The sequence below is a fragment of the Protopterus annectens genome, chromosome 1.part1 (assembly GCF_019279795.1).
Source record: "Protopterus annectens isolate FY-2018-M chromosome 1.part1, PAN1.0, whole genome shotgun sequence".
In the NCBI taxonomy this organism is placed as follows: domain Eukaryota; kingdom Metazoa; phylum Chordata; order Ceratodontiformes; family Protopteridae; genus Protopterus; species Protopterus annectens.
This window is the reverse complement of record NC_056726.1, coordinates 1,256,178,316-1,256,195,875: the sequence shown is the minus strand read 5'-3', so window position 1 is coordinate 1,256,195,875 and position 17,560 is coordinate 1,256,178,316. Positions and strand designations below refer to the sequence as shown.

Genomic DNA, 17,560 nt, shown 5'->3' with positions numbered 1-17,560 from the left:
GATGTTATCTCTCAGTTTCAGTGCAGTAGCAGAACAATGTCTAGAGCGAGAAGTTTTTGGTATTGTCTTAAGCAATTAATAGGTTTGAGATGCAGAAGTGTTTTCTTTTTGTTTTGTTTTATGACTTCCAGGGTCTGCAAACATTTGAGAGATACATATTTCTCACAGGGAGATGCTAAAATTCTGTTAGTATCTGACAAAGAGGGTTTAACTTGGGAACTGAAAGTCAGGTGACAAAATGTGATGTCATCCAAGCTAACCCAGCAGTAATATTTGATATTAATTTAAGAACTCTCCTGGAGAGAGACTGGGCATTTTGCATTTTGTCTTTGACCTAACAAGAACATCTACTCATCTGCACTTGCCTTGCTGTAAGTAAGTTTTTAGGGCATAGTAACTTGTTTAAGATAGGAATATAGTAAAGTGTACCTTAAATGTTTTCTTTATTTATATGAGACTGTCCTGCAATATTGTTTTAAATATTCCTGTGATTTTGAACTCTGATGTAACTGATTACTTATTTCATATTGTCTTGTCTTTTATTATTTATTAATACACATATTTAAACCTTTAAATTGTGGCTGGTCTATTCACAGATATTTAAGCTCTTGGTAAACTTGCATACGTATTTGGTGACACTGTACCAGCCACTCATAAATAGCCTTGCTCTTGGTCAGACTGCCATTTGGATTAATAGTAACATTACACAGTAGGATTGGACACTGGTAAGGGCCTTAAAGTGTAGGATAAGGGGTTCTGGTGGCAATGATAACTACCTTATAGTCTGGGCAGAAGGGGGCATAGCTAGAAACCTTTGCCAGTCTTTCCCAGGTGTGTGTTTTTGTATAAATCAAAACTCAAAGTAAGTGTGTGTGTGTGTGTGTGTGTGTGTGTGTGTGTGTGTGTGTGTGTGTGTGTGTGTGTGTGTGCGTGTGTGTGTGTGTGTGTGTGTGTGTGTGTGTGTGTGTGTGTGTGTGTGTGTGTGTGTGTGTGTGTGTGTGTGTGTATGTGTGTGTGTGTGTGTGTGTGTGTGTGTGTGTGTGTGTGTGTGTGTGCGTGTGCGTGTGTGTGTTAGTTACTTGGGCAGAGGCACAGAGCACTGGTTGGACAGAAAGATTGTTGGGAGGACATGCCTTGGAACCCTGGCTAAAAACTCAACTCTATAGCTGTGCCAGTGGGGTGTCTTACTGGAGATCTGGAGGGAGAGGGATAAACCATCCCCAGAGTGACTGTGGTCTCTGTGTGCTCTTAAGGGAAATTGCACTTTACTGTGTGCGTACTCGTCATCCTGCCATTGTGTACATCCCCACTGGTGCCAGTGGTAAGGATTGAGGCTCCTTGATTATTGGGCCAATGCTGGAGCATCACAGTCTGTTTTCTGTGTGTTTGGTATAATGAACTTCACAAAAGTGAGTTTTCGTTGAAACACACTTTCATGGAACTCAGCTCAGTTATTTCAGTTTCATAAAAGTGTGCTTTCGGTGGATTGAGGTAGAGCCATATATCATTAATAACATTTATTATCTTTTTGACAAACTCACCTATATGCCTCTTCAAATCTTCAATGTTCAACATCTAATAATGCATTAAGTTTATTTTATACTGCAATGTTTGCCTTTATTTTCATATGAAAGTAATCTTATTAGCAAATGTATATGTAATTGTTACTGTATATTACTTAAAATAAATTTATATATATATATATATATATATATATATATATATATATATATATATATATATATATATATATATTTATATATATATATATATATATATATATATATATATATATATATATATATATATATATATACATAGATATATATATAGGGTCTATATTAGAACATCGAAGTTTCAAAACTTTGAATGTTCTAATATTGACCTCTATTCAGCGAAAGCTGAAAATATCGAAGCAACAGAAAACAAATTTTTTCCTAGGGAAAGAATTCGGTTGTCCGTTTTTGTTGCTTCGGTATTTTCAGCGCTGCGGTGGAAAGTTACTGGTCAGGTTCAGGTAAGTGTGTGATTGAGTGCAGGTTAGGTTAGTTAGGGTTAGGTATGTGTGATATTGTGTGGACATAAGGGTTAGGGCAGGTTAGGTGAGTTAGGGTTAGGGCGTGGGTCAGGTAAGTGTGCGATTGTGTGGATGTAAGGGTTAGGGTGGGGTAGGTGAGTTAGGGTTAGGGCACGGGTGAGGTGATTGTACGATATTAGATGTAAGATTTTAGGTGTATGTGTGTGGATTGCTGTTTGTTTGGTGTGCATGTGTTGTGTGTATGTGTTTTACAACAGCAATTTTTTCCCTAGGAAAAAATTTGCTGTTCTGTATGTTCGATGTTTTCAGCTTTCACTGAATAGGGTCGATATTAGAACATAAGTTTGAAACTTCGATGTTCTAATATAGACCCTATATATATATATATATATATATATATATATATATATATATATATATATATATACATCTATATACATCTATATATATATATATATATATCTATATATAAAATCTAAAGTAAACTTGCAGTTAACCGGAACTCAAGCAACCAGAAAAAAAAAAATTAAGATATTCTGTACAATTTTCATGTGTTGCACTTCCTGTCCACCTCCCCTCCACAGAAAGATGCCTTACATTTTTAGAGTTTTAGAGTTTTAAAAAGCAAGATAGGAATAAATCCCCCCTCTCCCCAACCTAAGAACAAGTGAAACCAATCAAATAGTATAGGGTACAATATTAGTCAGGCCTGTTTTTAATAGTAACTCTCAAGTAACCAGAAACTACAGTTATCCGGCATCTACCAATCCCCATAGGTGCCAGTCAACTGAGATTTTACTGTATATATATATATATATATATATATATATATATATATATATATATATATACTTATTACTGAATGTCTATTTAAAAACCTGGGCCTCAGTTGAAAAGTTGTTTATGACTAAACTCAATCTGACAAACCCAGTAAAAAAAAGCAAATTAAAATAAACTAAAATAAAATGTGCAGTTGTACATTTTAGAAGGGTTAGGCTTTTATCAGGAAAAAAAGATTATATTTTCTTACTTTGTTACTCTTTCTGAATTCAAATAAATGACAATTGAACAATTACATTTTACCTTCATTAAATTTGCTTACACAGAATATCAGAGTGACCAAGAAAAACTGCCTAAAGGAAGGAAGAGCAATGCTCAAGATGGGAATAATAAAGAACTCAAAAAGTTAGTAGAAGACACCATAGTTTTAGTCACACAGCCATATGGAAGAGTCCGATTCTTTAATGAGTTTAGAACCTGAAGAGCATTTTATAATTTGACATATACTGAGTTCCTATGAATGGTGAACTAAGACATTTTGTTGAAGGCATTTTTTTGGTCCCGTCAGACCTTGTCCCACTGGCCCAGACTCCAGTGCTGGAATATTCCTAATTTGCTGTGGCCCACTGTGGATCCTAATGGCATCATGGGAGCTTGTCCATCTATGCTTCCATCTGTCAATTGCCTGAGATACTAGTTAAACCCAGGTTGCCTGGGCCATGATCTGGACTTTATCCCTCTGTGCCAGCAAAGCATCTTGGAAGACAAAAATTTGGACCAAATTAAATCTGATAAAGGGGTACTGACAAAGTCTTTAAATGGGTGAAGCCAGGGGAAAAGGCAGCCTTTTCAAACTTGCAGGGCTTGCGGTAGTATAAAGTCCTTCATTTTGAGCTACATGGTACTCCTGTAAACTTTCAAATATTAATGGACAGAGCTGTAAAGCCCCATGTCACATATATTGCCACTACATGCTACAAGATAGCATAATATAGTATGACTTTCATTTAGCTAAGTTATAGTCTGTGTCAGATTCTTTGAGACATGCCATCTTGAAAGACAATTTCTGCAAGATCAGTCTAGGCATGACAGAGGTAAAATATTTAAACTCTGCAATAAAAAGGGACAGATATCAGGCCTAGAAGAAAAGGTTGAATAAGTGAGAAGCTGGCCTGTTCCAGGTACTATAGAGCAAGTGAGGGCACTCTTGGAATTAGCTGGGTACTATCAAAATTTGTACTCATTTTGCATTTATAGAATACCTTGTTACAAGTTTTGACAAAGGGAAAGATGCCACTTCAAGTAAAATGGACACTATAGACAGATAATATTTTTAAATAGTGAAAGGAAATGTTATGTTCAGAACCTATTTTAACATCCCCATATTTTAGTAAACCCTTCATAGGTTATACTGCGGCATCAGAGGAAGTCCTATGGTAAAGGCTTTTATAGAACTTTGAAAGGGAAGAACATCCTATAAACCTTTTAAGTTACAAGCAATGCAGAGCAGAGATAAGGTATTCTACTATCAAGAGGGAATTCTTGATAGCTAAGTGAGCAGTCTTGTCACTAAAGTATTATGTCCTTGATAGGGACATTACAGTGGTTACACAGCATGTTCTCCTAATGTGGCTACACAAACAACAGGATGAGAATGCTAAGCTTTATAGATGTCCTCTCTCTTTATAACCATTTAAGTTCACTTTAAAACATCAGTCAGGCTTGATCCATCACAATGTGGTTGGCCTGTTTATGGCTCACAGCCCATTTAGTAGGCCTGAAATGCAGGTTTCAGATGGAAGGGTCAGTGTAACATAGTGTGGTATTTCTTGTTAAATGATGTGTCAAAATAATATCAATTTGAAGTGAAATATTATCACATTTTTTCTGCAAATAGAATTTGTAAATATGTTGTAGAAATTTTAAATAGTGATGTTCCTTTAAAACAACCAGATATATTTTTTTATGTTAGTGAGGGGGGGTTGCCACAGAAATTGTTAACAAGCCAATTATTCTATGAAACAAGAAATGTTATAAACCTGTTCAAGATGCTGGCCTCACAATGCAGTGGGAGTTTATGCCTGGAACAGTGGTCCTGGAAAGAGTGCTACAACAAAGCAGAAGGCATTCCAAAATAATCTGAAGAAGCCCGGAGAATTTCCATCAAGAAATCCAGAAGAGGAACACACTTTAAACAATGCTAGAAGCTACTACAGATGCTGTGTGTGTGTGTGTGTGTGTGTGTGTGTGTGTGTGTGTGTGTGTGTGTGTGTGTGTCTATCTTTCTCTCTCCATATATATATATATATATATATATATATATATATATATAGATATATATATATATATATAGATAGATATATATATATATATATATATATATATATAGATATATAGATATATATAGATATATATATATATATATATATATATATACACATATATTGGGATTTCATGTTTGGGTAGTCTCCAGCACTTGTTTTTCTTCTCCTTAATAATCTTTTAACGAAAAGTACAATGGTGTACCAGCTTTGTCAGTACACATCCAGTATAAAAATGGCTATACTGTTGCACTTTTGTGTCTCTTTATCTTGGAATTTAATAAAGCACACAGATTTTTGAGTTGTAACTTTTACTGTTGTTGCTTGGCAATGCTGGGAAGTTTGATGGTTTGTTAGTTGTTTACCTATCCATGTTCACCATTTTGTATCTTGTACTTGCATTTGGGCAGAGATAATAAAGGAAATCAAGAATATTGTTTGATGCCACTGAATTTTTCAATTTAAATTGTGTCAGCAGTTATCACACGTGTAGTTATATTAGAGATGCTGCTGCTTGTCTCAGTCACTCTCTACTATATGTTTTTTTTCTGTAGATATATTTATTATATAATGTGGCTTGCCTGATCAATTCACTGATTAGTACATTACATTTACATTTTTTTTTATTTTTAGTTTCATTTTTCAGATGTAATCAAAGAGCATTTTGTGGTTGCTTTTACTGTATAAGATCAAACTTAGTCTGACGTTAGAGTTGGAAGGTTTGATCAGAAAGGTGTTTAGATTCTGTACTCTGTGAAAGCACCTGTATTTTTCTGTTGCATATGTTATTTACATTTGAGAATGCATCATTTTTTAACTTCCCTGCATACCTGTGCCTTCCCAGTATGTATTCATAAATACAGGCATTAACATGTAAGAAGTCATCAGCAGTAGCATAATGAGTTGTATCAGGCTCACTGAAGACGGTATCTCAATCTGTTTTCATAAAAAGGACATTTATTACATCACAATATCCACAGATAATGATATTATGGTCTACATTAACTGCAGAGGGTATAACCACTGGTGAGTTATAGGATTTTAGATTCTGCCATTATGATATCTAAAGTATTCTCAGGAATTTAGAAGAGTGCTCAGTAATTATGAAAACTATTTATAATAGGTAAGTTAATTTCTGCAAGGGTGAGAAAATGTTATTCAGATACAGCTGTTGCCACAATGAGAACACCCTTATTATCAGCTTATTAGCATGTTTCTGAATTGCACTATAGCTAACATTAGCACCTTCAGACCCGACACTAGTAATTGTCTCCATGGGAAGCAATGCATCATGTTGGCAAAACCCTCTTCCCACACTCTTACATACATATTACACACACACATACACACACACACACACACACAGACACACACACACACACACACACACACACACACATAGATGCACACCCATCCATCAAAAAAAGAAGCATCACCACAGTCGATCAGAGTCTGAGAAACTCAGCCATTCACCCGCACACACTGTCACAAACCCCAACACTCAGCCATTCACCCGCACACACTGTCACAAACCCCAACACTCAGCCATTCACCCGCACACACTGTCACAAACCCCAACACTCAGCCATTCACCCGCACACACTGTCACAAACCCCAACACTCAGCCATTCACCCGCACACACTGTCACAAACCTCAACACTCTGTCATTCACCCGCACACACTGTCACAAACCCCAACACACAGCCATTCACCTGCACACGCTGTCACAAGCCCCAATACTCAGCCATTCACCCACACACACTGTCACAAACCCCAACACTCAGCCATTCACCCGCACACACTGTCACAAACCCCAACACTCAGCCATTCACCCACACACACTGTCACAAACCCCAACACTCAGCCATTCACCCGCACACACTGTCACAAACCCCAACACTCAGCCATTCACCCGCACCCACTGTCACAAACCCCAACACTCAGCCATCCACCCACACACACTGTCACAAACCCCAACACTCAGCCATTCACCCGCACACACTGTCACAAACCCCAACACTCAGCCATTCACCTGCACACACTCTGTCACAAGCCCAACTCTTGATTCCCTCCCTAGCCCCGCCATGTGTGACCACCCAGGTAGACACACACACACACACACACACACACACACACACACACACACACACACACACACACACACACTCACACCACCCAACCTCACATCCCTGCTGAACTTACCTGTATTGTGGCTGCTTCCATAGGAATGAATCGGCGATGGACATCTTTTGATGGTGTTCACTTTTTCTTCCAATGGTGAAATTTTATGCAGTAGTGTAAATCAGGAGCCTTTAGCACTTATGCATCTCCAGAATGTACTTCAGTATTATAAAGGACTTCCTTTTCTTTATGTGCCTTACTGTCATATCTCTCAACTGTCCATGATTTTCAGGGATGTCCCTGATTTTGACTGAAATTTTGGGTCTGTCCCTCTTAATCCCTCCTAAAATTGGTGACTGTTGGAGAAAAGTTAGTGATTTGCACTTAATAAATAATGATAGTAATTAGAGTTATAGACTTCTTTTATTACAGAAAATGTATATTAATTCACATTCTCTTATTTTGTCAATGTTTCATGTTAATAGTGCTAATAGTTTAAAAAGTGTCCATGATTGTCCCTGATTATTTTGGGATTTGTCCCTGATTCGTTGATTATGATGAGATTTGTCCCTGATTTGTTGAGAGCTATGCTTACTGTTACTTCTTCTTAGTACTTGATAACTGTGCAGACTCTGATAAGATTTAGGCAGACCATTGTCTCAGTCTATAAGCTATTTTCAGCATGGATCTGACAAACCTATGTTTATTACATCACTGTGCAATGAAATGTGTAAAAACTTTTAGCCTAAATTCAGCAAATGAAACAATGTTTAGTTGCCTTTTGTTCAAACTATTTGTAATGAGATCTTCGATACAAATGCATCTTTGTAGTCCAGTTCATTTACATAAAAAAAAAAAAAAAAAACACTGACCTTTAACAAATCTTCATATGTCTGGAACATTATTTCAACTTTGTGTTTAACACCAAGCCAGCCCTTGAGGTGGTCAAACCAGGAACCAAACATAACTACAAAGGAAGAGACATGAAACTTTATTAAAAGAAGAGAAGTGTAGAAACAAACAAACAAAAAAACATATTTAGCTGTATCTCTAGTCACTGATAAGAAAGTACTATGGGAGTGTCTCATATGCTTCGATGGTTATATAACAATTACTATTTGTTTTACTTTGTTGTGGACTGACAAAGAAGTTTACTGTTGAGAAACCTTTCCATATCTTTCTAATATCATAACAATTTTATACAAGTAATTAAAAATAGGTATTATTATAATATTCAACAAAACAAAACAAATTTTGTAAATTATCCCATACAAAAAATAAGATGTTTTTCTGTTTGTTCTAGTCCCCTAATTGTTTATTTCCATATGGCACACACATATTCATAAACATTTTAAATTCATTGAGCCTGCAAAAATTCAAATTGACTTTCGTATTCTTTTCAATTTATACAGTCATAAAACATATGAGCCCAGTCAACATTAATTTCTATGTAAATTTAATATCAAGTAATCAATCAGTGTTGAATAGATTCTTTAACAGTTATAGACATTAAATCTATTTTATTAATGAGATAATAATCTTTCCATTTTGTGACATATGACTGATCTATTAATAAAGTAACTTTTACAATAGAAGAGATAGTATATAAATTAAAGTCTGAAGAAAAAGTATTATTGATTATTGATTGTATAAAATCTTGGGAATATTATTATCATTTAAATAATTGTAAGTCTCTCCTCCATAAAAACATATTATTCCAGGTATTAAAAAAAGATTTTGTATATTAAGAAACAGGTATTATAATTACTTTTAAAATTCATCATGTTATCAAATAGAGACTGTATAGAAGAATTAGATCCTGCTGATGTAATTAGAACATCATCTTTGTATAAATGTTCAATTAGATTTACAAATGCATCAACTTAATGAATGCTGAAACTTATATCAAGACTAATTTAAATCTTTCTTCTTTTATTTTTTTAAAAAAATCTATTAATGTTAGTTCTCTTCTTATTATATTATTTCTTATATTTACAATGAAGCCTGTCTGATCTATATCTATATATATCTAATGAATAGTTGTCAATCTATCATCAGCAAAGATATTCATAAACATTTTATAATCAACATTAAGTAATGAGTATTAATGAATATGTATTTTAGGAAAGTTTTATATATCTCTGGTGTAATACATCATTTACCAGTGCTTTGTTTGATTTAAGCATTTATTTGTGTAATAATAACTGTATATGAAATAGTCTTGTCCAATAATTAATTTGTAATGTGTTGTTTATTTTTTTTTCATATTTTGTGGTTATAAACTCCTTTATTTTATCTTTAGGTTCCATGTTAATATTATTATGGTTAATTTTGTGAAAGTGATTTTATCACTTTCATGTAGTATACAATTAACCAGCTAAATAAATAATATCTCCTATAGAGAATGATATGATCTTATCAGAATGATGTTTCACTGTATTAATAATTCCAGGTATATCAAATATACATTAATTAAAGTAAAAGTCTTCATTAATTTTTGTATGTAAACATACAAAACATTCCTTTGTCATCCTGATAAGACTTAATGGTTTTAGGAATGGGCATTTTATTCTATATTATGACAGTTTCTTTCCAGTATAGAGTTATAAAATTATTTTATACTGTCAATCAGATGAATTAAATGAGTTATAGTAATGTATATGTTTGGGTGTGTCAGTGATATCTAGGTCAAAAAGAAAAAGCTGCTTTCAGCTTCTTCTGTGATTCTTTGAGTTGAAGCTTTTGAAGTAGCTCATGTATATATTAATAAAGAAAAGAAAAGAGTAGAAGAAAAAAAAGGTGTAAGCAGAAAAAAAAATGTAAGAGAAAGCTATAAGAAGTATACATATTATTTACTATTATTTAGTTCTAATTATTATTGGTTAAAGCATGACAGATTATTTACAAACAAGCATAAGTAGTGTAATCAAGAAAGTATAATTAGGAATAGCATTTGAAGAACATATAAACTTTTAAAGGAAAAATGTATCAAATTACTGACCTTATTTTTCCTCTTCAGAAAGAGAAACAAGTTAAATCACAGCTTGCCATTAAATCTCCAGATATTTTGACTAGTTATGAAACAAAACATTTCTTTGCACACAGAGAATAACTTTGATTAAATCTTTTCAAAATATTTGTTGCTTCTGGAAATGCAGGAACTATATTTAAAAGATTAATAATAAAATAAAATGATCAGAGAGAGAAAAAAACATAGTACAAATCATTTGTTTTTTAGTCTCTTCTTCTTCTCTGAAGTCTTCCACGAAGTTTCAGTTGCCAGTCTCTTTAACGAAAGACTAGCCCATTCCATTTCTTCTATTTTTTCCAAAATCTTATTTTTTGATAAACAGTAAAACAGAGTCTAAGTCATCGAAAATTTTAGGACCATCAGGAAGGAAGATTTTAAGCTTGGCAGGAAACAGAAGGTATGTTTTAAACTGTGCTTTTAAGCTCCCTTATTAGTGGCAGAAAAACTTTTCTTTTAGCTAATACCATGGAAGAATAGTCATTGTCAAAACGCACAGTTGTTTCATTAATCTTAACAGGAGCTTTAGCCCAAGCAGATTTAAGAACCATCTCTTTATCAAAAGATGATAGAAATCTAACTATAACTGATCTAGGATAGTTTTTGTTAGAGTTAGTATTAGCTATAGATCTATGTGCTCTTTTGATACCAAAAGAGAATGCTTTAAATCTAAAGTTTTAGGGAGCCATGTTGTTAAAAAGAAGTAATATTGTTACCTTCAATATTTTGGTCCAAAAATCCTAATGTTATTGCTCCTAGATCTATTTTCCAGGTCATCCAGCTTTGTTTGTAAATGTGTATTTTGTTTCAGCAGAAACTCAATGTTGATTTCCTCTTCTTGTATTCTATTTTCCATGTCATTCACAGCTTCTTCTATGCCTGTCATCTGGATCTTCTGTTGTTGCAGGTCCATATGTAACAAGTCTATTTGTTTTGTAGTTTTTTCTATTAAAGTGTCTATTTTAGTATCCATTTTATCCATCTTAGCAGTAAGTTGCTGGACTATAATTATCAGAGACTGAAGTTCTTTCTTGATGCTGGAGTATTGAGGATTTGTCTTACTGGAACTCATTTCAGACTGATAAACTGACAGGAAAATTTCCAAAGTAATTTCTGACAGGAATATTATTAAGATTTCAGATATAGTTCAAGAACTATATCAAACAAACATATTTAGAAAGAAAATTACTTCAAGAATTAATTTTTTAAGTAAGTAATTCCTGTCAATGTAATGAAATTGGTGGAGCTGAAGAAATCTGCTGCTATCCTGTGTTCATCCTTGGCCACGCCCCAATTTCCATATCTTTCTGATGTTACATATTCCCCAAAGCCTTCTTCAAAGAAAATTGTCTTCCTTTCTTTGTCCACTAAACAGCTTCTAACAATTCTGGCATTACTATCTCCTGGGGTTTCTAATGCTCAGTTGTTAGTATGAGGAATGTTTACATTTGGCTCAGAATTCAGACTGGGGCCATATACATTGCTCCAAAGCTTAAACGCAAACAAACACCAGTCACAAGCAAAATGACACATAGCTCACAACACCAGTGTGCCACCCAACAACAGCCCCTAAGGCAAGGCAATGTACCCAACACTTTAATCATAGGTGACTCTATAGTCAGGCACACTGATGTCCCACTCACCAGGTTGAACAAGGAGAAAATTACAGTCAGCTGCCTGTCGGGTGCCAGGATCTGCCACATAACACATGCACTCAAGTCACTCCACAACAAGTACAAATACGACTCTGTCATTGTCCATGTCGGAGTGAATGTCTTGAGACGTACCTCTCTGGACTACATGAAAAGAGACATGGAAGCGATGTTGCATCATGTGGCCCAGGCAGGTATGACCCTAGCCCTGAGTAGCATCCTGCCTTCGCCCACAATGATATTACAGTATAAGGACAAAATGACTGGCTTCAACAATTGGCTAAGCTTCTGGTGTCATTCAAAAAGGATCCAGTATCTGTCTGCCTGGGATGACATGATCGACAAACCATGATGCTTTGCCATAGATTGTCTGTACCTGTCACCCCTGGGATTCTGGTTACTGGCTAAAGCTCTTGCCACCCCTATAGTGCCTTTTTTAGGCAAGGTTCAAAGAACAAAACCACCACCATAACATATACAAGCATGCAAAATCTGAAGGTAATGCTATTTAATGCTAGAAGTCTAAACCTCAAAATGCACTCTCTCAAGGCACTCATAAAAATGGAAAACATTAATATCTGTACAGTAACTGAGACCTGGTTCAAGGCTCCAGAGAGCACCCCCGCAATACAGGGCTACAACTTTTACCACACTGTTCAGCCACCAAACCAAGACCGAAACACTGAAGATGAAGGAGTGTCCATATTCACCAAGAATATTCACATCTCCAGGCTAGCTGCCCAACACAACGCATCTGAAATTCTCCAGGTTCAACTAACACTAGGTAAGACTGCAATCCAAACTGTAGCTTGCTATAGATCCCCCACCATGCCCCAAGATTCTCACTACACCTTTCTAAACATAGTGGAAAATATTAAGATACAACCAAACACCCTAATACTGGGTGATTTCAACTACCCTGCCATTAACTAGGAAAACTACTCAGGTACCAACACCTTTTCCCAACGGTTCTTGGACTTCATAAATTCCAATGCCCTGGATCAGCTAATCCATTGTCTCACCAGGGGCTCCAATATCCTAGACCTGGTCATTACCAACATGGAAGATAGATGCTCCACACCAGTGGTCACCCCCTCATTGGTTAGGTCTGACCATAAGCAATTTACCCTTGACATCCACATCCCACCCCTACCCCCCAGTAAGGAAACCTCTGTAAAAAACTTCTGCAAAGCCAACTTCATGCTACACAAGTCAGAAGTGACAAACTTCATGACACCCATGCAGACAGGAGCTGTAAGTTCGACTGCTGAATCCTACACTAAGGCACTGTACGAGCACATCCACTCGTGCATGAATCGTGCCATCCGAAATAGAACCAAGACGCTCTCCTCCAAAAAAAGGAAGCCAATCTGGTGGTCCCCTGCCATAAACAAATTATACAACAGAAGAAAGAAACTGTTGCAGAAAAGAGGAAAATCCCAGGATGCAAAAAACTCCCTTACCAGCCTCAGTAAGAAGCTGAGATCCCTCATAAAATCCTACAAAGCTAGTTACAAAAATAAAATTGCCAAAGATTCCAAAGACAACCACAAGGCATTCTATAGTTATGTGAAGAATCTAAATGGCAATGCTCAGATATGCTCTGAGCTAGAACAGAATGGCATTAAATACACTGATCCCAAGGATATTGCCAATATCCTGGCCGATCAATTTAGTGCCAGCTTCACCCCTCTCTCACCCCCTAAAGGGCCCATCTCAATACCAAAAGATTGCCAAATTCCGATAATCACGGCCACATGGTTAGAAACCGCACTCTCCAAAAATAAGAATACAGCATCCATGGGACCAAATGACATCCCGGGCTGTGTACTACATGAACTACAAAATGAACTGGCACCTCATCTAAGTGTCATGTTTAATCATAGCCTCACCTCAGGCTTCGTGTTGCACAGCTACAGTTATTCCACTCCACAAGGGGGATCCACCTTGGATTCCGGGAACTACCGTTCCATCAGTCTGATGAGCCTGATCTGCAAGGGCATGGAATGCATTATCATGGAACTTATAAACAAAGACATTGGCAACCTTCAAACACTGGACCCCACCCAGTTTGGGTTTGTGAAGGGTTGATCGTGTCTCCTGAACCTGATTGACTTCTTCAAATCAGTCTCCAGAGCTGTGGACGAGGGTAAGGCAGTCCACACAGACTATCTGGACCTCACCAAGGCCTCCGACACCCTCTGTCACTCTGGAATCATAGATAAACTTACTCAGCTAGGCATAAATCCCTACATCACTCGATGGGTTGCCAACTGGCTTGCTGACAGAACCCAGACTGTAAAGTAGCTGACTCCAAATCCAGCTCCAGGCAAGTGACAAGTGGAGTACCTCAGGGTTCAGTCCTGGGACTGCTCTTGTGTGACATCTACTTCTCTGAAGTACAGGCCAACACTAAGGAACTCTGGCTAACAAAGTTCACAGATGACTGCAAACTGCGAGCCATTATTGAATCCCCAAATTATGTGGCTATTCTACAAAAGGGCCTTACAGAAACAGATGCTTGGTGCCAGAGTCAGAGTGGGCTCAAGCTTAATGCCAAGAAAAGTATAGTTATACCCTTTGGGGAAAAACATGTACCCATGAATTATCGGGTTCCTATTATGAGAGCGAAGATTCCTTTAGGCGAATACGAAGACGTTGACCCATATTCCGTGAAGTACGTAAACCACGAATGTTCAAAATGTCGATTTGTTTTGGTTGGCCCGTCTGCGGTATAGTTCCGTAAGGTAAGTGTGCGATACATAGCAATTTAGTGTTAGGATTTGGGTTAAGGTAAGTGAATAGATAGGTAATGTATGTAAGAGTTAGTGTCGTGTTAGAAGTAGGTGTTTTTTAAATGTATGCATGTGTTTTATTTATTTTGTTTGGGTGTATGTGTGTAGGGGAAGTGTGCAGTAGTTACGGACCTTGGGGTTAGGGAGGGGTTAAGGATAGTGCATAGTTAGTTGTGTATGTGGGGTTTAGTATAGTGTTGGAGGTAGGGTTTTTATTTAAATGCATGTATGAGTTATATTTATTTTGTTTGGGTGTATGTGTGTAGGGGAAGTGTGCGGTAGTTACGGACCTTAGGGTTAGGGAGGGGTTAAGGAGAGTGCATAGATAGTTTGTTTTTGTGGGGTTTAGTGTAGTGTTGGATGTAGGGTTTTGGTGCTTTAGTTTAGGTTAGAAGTACGGTTTGGTTAGTGTATGCATGTGGTTTATTTATTTTGTTTGGGTAGGTAGTATGTAGTGGGTGGTGGGGTTGGCCGACTATGACAGTTCGATATTTTTTTTTTCGCAGTTTAGTGCGTTTGGGATTTTTGCGGTTCGCGGTATAGGGGTCGATGTTTTGGTATTCGCGCATATGGTTTTTCGCTTTGGTAATATAGACCCGAATTATTACATAGGTGGCAGTACACTAAACACTGTAAGTGTGATGAGAGACTTAGGCACACAAGTGGACAGTGGTCTCACCTTCGATAACCACATTGCCACAACAGTCAAGAAATCTTCCTATGTGGCACTCCTCATCACTAAGGGCTTTTTATCCAGAAAAAAGGAGGTCATTGTCTCACTGTACTCATCCCTCATTAGACCCATTATAGAGTACAACGCCCCATTTGGTATGTACCTCACAAGGCATCTGCAACAGCTGGAAAGGCCACAGAAATACCTCACTAAAAGAATCACAGGCCTAAAGCAGATGCCCTATGCTGACCATCTAAAAAAACTCCAGCTATACTCTGTGGCATATCGTCTACTCAGAGGCGATCTCTGGTTAACATACAAGGCCATGTCAAACCCTGAGCTGTGGGACATGCTCCACTTAAAGAAATCCCAATCCATCAGAGCCATACGCTCCAGGGATCTAAGCCTTGTCATCACAATTAACAAAACATGCTGGAGGGATAGGTTCCTGACCCAGAGACTCCCCATACTCTGGAATAGACTGCCCATACACATCAAGCAGAGCACCTCCTTGGCCCTCTTCAAAAGGATCCTTGACGATTGGATGTGAGATAGGAAATTCACACTGGGGATCACATCAGTCACCCTGCTAGACAGGGGTTAAGCGAAGTAAATATTGTGGGAAGAAATATTCAGGGAATTGTTATGGCTAGGCTTGTATAGGCCCTAGGGCTGATAGCCTAGTACAACCTATGAACCTATGAACCTATAAATCTGTATTTATATATGTATATATAGTATGTGTATATAGACACACACACACACTTATATGTACATATTTATATATATATATATATATATATATATATATATATATATATATATATATATATATATATATGTATGTATATATATATATATTTATATAAAATATATATATGTGTGTGTATATACACATATGTACATGCATTCACACATACATGGTCATATATCATTTCCTTGAATGGAATGTTACTGAGATACAACTCATAGAAAAAATGAATAATTAAAAGGAAATTTCATTAAAATATATTTGGGAGAATCACAATTCATAGAAAATTTCATTTAGCTCAAATATACCTCTTTTTGCATGGGGCGAGTTTGCCCCCTGCATCCTCACTGTAGGGGGTTTGCTGCCATCCTCTCACGTAAATGTATCAAGCCCATGATCACACAACCTTAGAGAAAAGAAGAAAGATCACAAGCCTTGATTCAGTGGTGGTACACAAATAGTAACAGCGTCAGCAGTGGCACTGTACAGGGAACACCAACCACCTGTTTGACAATCAGCTAAAATAAATACTTGCATACAACAAGTAGTCCTATTTGTCTATCAAACATCTTTTACAGTTTTCTATGAATTGTGATTCAACAAAAGCATTTTCAATTAAAGTTTTCAGAGAATTGTTTTAATGAGCTGTGCTCAAATGAAATGTCATTCAATGAAATGAATGCATTCCATATCTGTTTATATCTATCTTTTTATCATCTATACTAGTATATATATATATATATATATATATATATATATATATATATATATATATATAAAACAAAGTAAAACTTTTAGAACTTTAGGCAAAGAGAAGCAAGTTGGAACTGTGGTATTTAGCGCTTTCGTTCTTTTAATGATACGTGTGTGTATTTATCAGGAAAGCTAGATAGATAGTTACAGATATATACGTAAGGGTATATATTTCTTGTTCAGCCCAACTCTTCATGATTGTAATGCCTTCAGCAAAGAAAGAATGGTAGATGGATAACTAAATAGAGAGACAGACAGACAGAAATAAAAGCATAGCTACAAATGTACTGATAATTGATGCAGGTAGAGAGATAGGTAGATAGAAAACACACTCACGTACAAAAAAGCAGGTATATAACATTTGCTTGTAATACTGTAATGCTTCTCTTTACTTGTTGAACTGGTTTCTCTTCTTTCTATTTGTATCTTTTTTCATAAATAATAGTATCTTTTGAATTCCTTTGATTTACCAAGGTTACTTTAGTATCTTTTTTCAAGCCTTCGAAAATGATATGGCTTTTTACTCAAGAGATATTTATTGCTGTTAATAGCATTATTATTTGTGTTGTTCAGTAATGTGCATATTTTCTTGCTCTGTTCTTTCTCTGTTTACTTAGAAAATGTCATTTTTGTTCTGGGTTTGCTTC

At 36.3% G+C, this 17,560-nt stretch overlaps 1 protein-coding gene across 2 annotated transcripts in view; it reads right to left on the bottom strand.

The window, feature by feature from the left end:
* Nucleotides 1–17,560, bottom strand: part of LOC122809728 (sulfotransferase 2B1-like) — a 395,124-nt gene that overhangs the window by 58,773 nt on the left and 318,791 nt on the right. For both annotated transcript variants that reach the window (XM_044081447.1, XM_044081438.1), the window contains exon 5: nt 8,134–8,228. In XM_044081447.1, coding sequence (XP_043937382.1) covers nt 8,134–8,228 — 95 coding nt within the window. The remainder of the gene's footprint in view (nt 1–8,133; nt 8,229–17,560) is intronic.